The 3,805-nt window shown below is 31.0% G+C and overlaps 1 protein-coding gene across 1 annotated transcript; it reads right to left on the bottom strand.

Annotated features, from left to right (window-relative positions):
- Window positions 1-962: 962 nt before the first annotated feature.
- LOC134684068 (uncharacterized) lies at window positions 963-3,435 on the bottom strand. The gene is made up of 2 exons (XM_063543357.1): window positions 3,276-3,435; window positions 963-1,851 (listed from the first exon to the last, which is right to left on the bottom strand). The coding sequence occupies exons 1-2, from the start codon at window positions 3,294-3,296 to the stop codon at window positions 1,315-1,317; spliced, it is 558 nt and encodes a 185-aa protein (XP_063399427.1). The 5' UTR covers window positions 3,297-3,435; the 3' UTR covers window positions 963-1,314.
- Between the last annotated feature and the right edge of the window lie 370 nt (window positions 3,436-3,805).

Genomic DNA, 3,805 nt, shown 5'->3' with positions numbered 1-3,805 from the left:
AGTATGACATAAATGTATTGTTACCATCCGATAACGGTGTATGACAAATACAAGACACATTGTAAGTAATTTATTGTACCACATAGCTTATGGAAAAGTGGGAGTTTTTTTTCTTCTATTTCTTATGTTGTTTCTATCGCGGAAAAGTGATTCATTTTTTAACAATTTTACTTGAATCGAATGAAAAATTCAGGAATTTTGTCTTTTTTTTTACTAGCAATACATGTTATTAAAAGGTAAGCAGGACATAATTACGTACCATCCGCATCCGACTCTTTCGTGAGTTACGTTAATGTTATTCAATAGAATATCAGATTGTCTTATTAGTTGATCATTTGATAGAGTAAATGGTATACATAAATTTAAAAAAAGTTAAGAACTGGCACGAAGACGAATATAAATACATGTAGGTCACAGTTCTGTGACAAAAAACCAAACAAACATATCATTATGGATTTTTTGGTTTACCCTTTTACATCGTTAATTTATAGTTTTTCTTTAAAAGTAAATTCACCAAAATGCCGAACAGCGAGGAAATTTCATCAAATGACAAAATCAAAAGCTGTACGACATCAAACAAATGGAAAACAACTGTTATATTCCGGAATATCAAACTGAAAGGCAAACCCATCGAATGGAAACTTGGAACCCTCTCTTGTTTTAGTTCACAAGCCAGCAAGGTGAACAATACATCTGACTTTGCATATCTACATGACATCCGTAATATAATGTCTAAAGGTCAATAGTGGAGACAGGATCAGAAATATTCATGACACATATTTACCTATAACTAGTTTTAAATTTGTCCTTATCCAGGAGGTTAATATGGTTAATAACGACTAAAATGATCTTCGGTTTCATTGAATCTATAGCTAGCATGTAATGTTGATATAATTGTTCATAAATTAAGTCTACTTTACCAAAACTTTTTGCAAATATTAAAGATAAATGATACACCTCTCTCCAATTTCAGTCATCGTGTTCTTATTGCTTGTTTTTGATAAAACGATATTATAATGTCTGTACGTATTAATGGATGATCGCCCTGTCGTGTTGGTTACCATTGTTAAATCTTGTTCAGTCTTTTCGTCTAATGTGTTGTCGAGTCCTTGTATCAATTCATAAAATTTCATGGTGTCTGAGAGGGTTAGCGCTATAGAACCAGGTTTAATCCACCATTTTCTACATTTGAAAATGCCTGTACCAAGTCAGGAATATGACAGTTCTTGTCCATTCGTTTTTGATGCGTTTTGTTTTTTGTTTTTTGATTTTGCCATGTGATTATGGACTTTCCAAATTGATTTTCCTCTGAGTTCAGTATTTTTGTGATTTTACTTTTTTCATGATCGATTCCGTTATAGTTTGTTGATTGTCACCTATCCATTCTGTCAATATTCTCTTGTCTTCTTCGCTACACACAGTACACGATTTGTCGTTTTCTTCAACCCATTTTATTAACGTTTCTTGATCGGTTGTTAAGTTTTGTACAACTATAATTTGGTACGTTAATAACGATGGTTGTCTGTTAAATGATACTATTTGAAACTTCATGGATTCATGAAATGTGTCTGTTTCTCCTTTCGTCCATTCGGGTATTTTTTTGTCGTTTCCTTTCATCAATTTTTGTATTATTTGGACGTCTCCTCTGATCCATTTCATCAAATTATCTGTGTCTTGTTTTATCAAATTCATTGATATTTGTTCTTTTGACGGTTCGGGTAAACATAGCAAACCTTTATTTTGTTTTATATCATCACAATCAGGACAATCTTCTTCTTTTCTAAGTATAGGTGGTTTGGACAAATAACTCCGATACGTAGTAACTAATGATATACCGATCCACGATAATAACTGAAACAGGAAGAGCTTGTAACTATTTTGAACACAAAGGTGTTTAGTGTGTTAAAAAATAATATGGAATTACAAATGTTTTAAATTTGACTGATTGATTTCATTCATTGCTTGAATGCTTAAGGTTTTGCTGCAGCTATTTTATATATATACACATGTATATATATACAATATATATATAGGACAATACATAAAAGCTATAATAACAATACGTACATTGTGTGGTTTTCTATGTTGTTATGTTATGCTGTTGTTTCAGAAAAAGGGAGAAGGTTTGGATCCATTATTCCCGCTTCAAATATTTGCACCTGTCCTATATCAGGAATCTGATGTACAGTAGTTGTCGTTTGTTTATGTAATTTATACTTGTTTCTCATTTTTCTTTATTTATATAGATTAGACTATTGTTTTTCCCGTTTGAATGAGCTTACACTAGTAATTTTCGGGCCCTTTATAGCTTGTTGCTCGGTGTGAGCCAAGGCTCCGTGTTGACCTATAATAGTTTCCTTTTTTAAAATTGTTATTTGGATGGAGAGTTGTCTCATTGGCACTTACAGCACATCTTCCTATATTAATGTAGGTTCTGATAGGTGTAATAACAGATATATTAAGCGGGACTATATACTGTAACTGGACAACAAAGATAGTGATGTGATTTTCTTCACAACATATAAGCGTGCAATTTGCGTAGAACTAAATTAACCATGCAACTAAATAGCTAAGGCGTAAATAAATTAACTGCATCAAGATAACGACTATAAAAGTCAAAGAAGGTTAAAAGTTTAAAATGTTTAATAACACGCAAACCTAACTTCAAATTACGATGATTGTATTACATATATGTAGAGCACAACATTATTTTCACATAGTTTATACATATGTTATCATGACAAGGAAGTTTGCTGTAAATGAAACCTGCTTAAACAAAACTTATGATTTCCGGATAGGAACACTGAATCCCTGTAACCGCTAGAAAATAATGGATTCAAGCAAACACAACTTGTCAAGTGTTCATATTGAAAATTTGATACAGCTGAAATATAGTTAATTGTTGCTCTGTTTTTAGGCTCTTACAACTGCTAGTATTGGACTCTTAACAATAGCAACAACAGTTCCTTTGTCTACATCGTTTACAAAACAATTGTAAGTTTGAAACGGTTGATTTGTTTGCCAGATGTGTTAATTATGTGTTATGCATGCACTTTTTGTTGAGTTGATGTTTGAATTATTTATGTTTTAATGCTGTGACAGAACGTCATTTATAACAGAGCTGTTTAAGCTGAAAATTAATCATTCCAGTAGATCTTTATGTAGAATATTTACAAGTCAAAGCTACATATTTTCCTATTTGCGCTATACATATACATATAAGTTAAGATATTTATTTTTTAATGTGCTATCAGAAATATTCATTAATTCCTCACCTTTATTGAATATTCGTCCATGAATGTTTCAGAAAACTTCAAATCTCTTCAACTCAATTTATAAATACTTAATTATTCAATGTTCTGAAAAGAAAAGCGTTTTGTTCTAAACAGAATCATGATGTTAGATATCTTCATACTTTGTCAGGCGATCCAGAAACTAAACCAATAACCCTCAACATAAATGTAGTTCTAAGTAAAGTGTTTCACCTACTATGTATTAAGAGTTTAACAATATATTTTATTGCTTTATATTCTATAAATGTGCAGGAGTTTAAAAAAAATAGTCTTCCCGTTGACATATGAATAATTTAAATTGTTTCTTGCATAAAAAAAAATCCTACTTTTAAATTCCTGTTAAATCATAAAGGATTTGTATCATAAAACAATAGTAAACATTGCGAAATAAATGAACAGGTACATTTGTGTATTTTTAAATATATCAGATAAAGTCTTTTGAGATTCGTGGAAAAACGCTGTCATGCATTTAAGTCGGTAACATACGTGTTTTGACAATAATGTTTGATAAG

The sequence above is a fragment of the Mytilus trossulus genome, chromosome 9, assembly GCF_036588685.1.
Source record: "Mytilus trossulus isolate FHL-02 chromosome 9, PNRI_Mtr1.1.1.hap1, whole genome shotgun sequence".
Classification (NCBI taxonomy): Eukaryota; Metazoa; Mollusca; class Bivalvia; order Mytilida; family Mytilidae; genus Mytilus; species Mytilus trossulus.
This window is presented reverse-complemented; position numbering and strand designations above follow the sequence as displayed.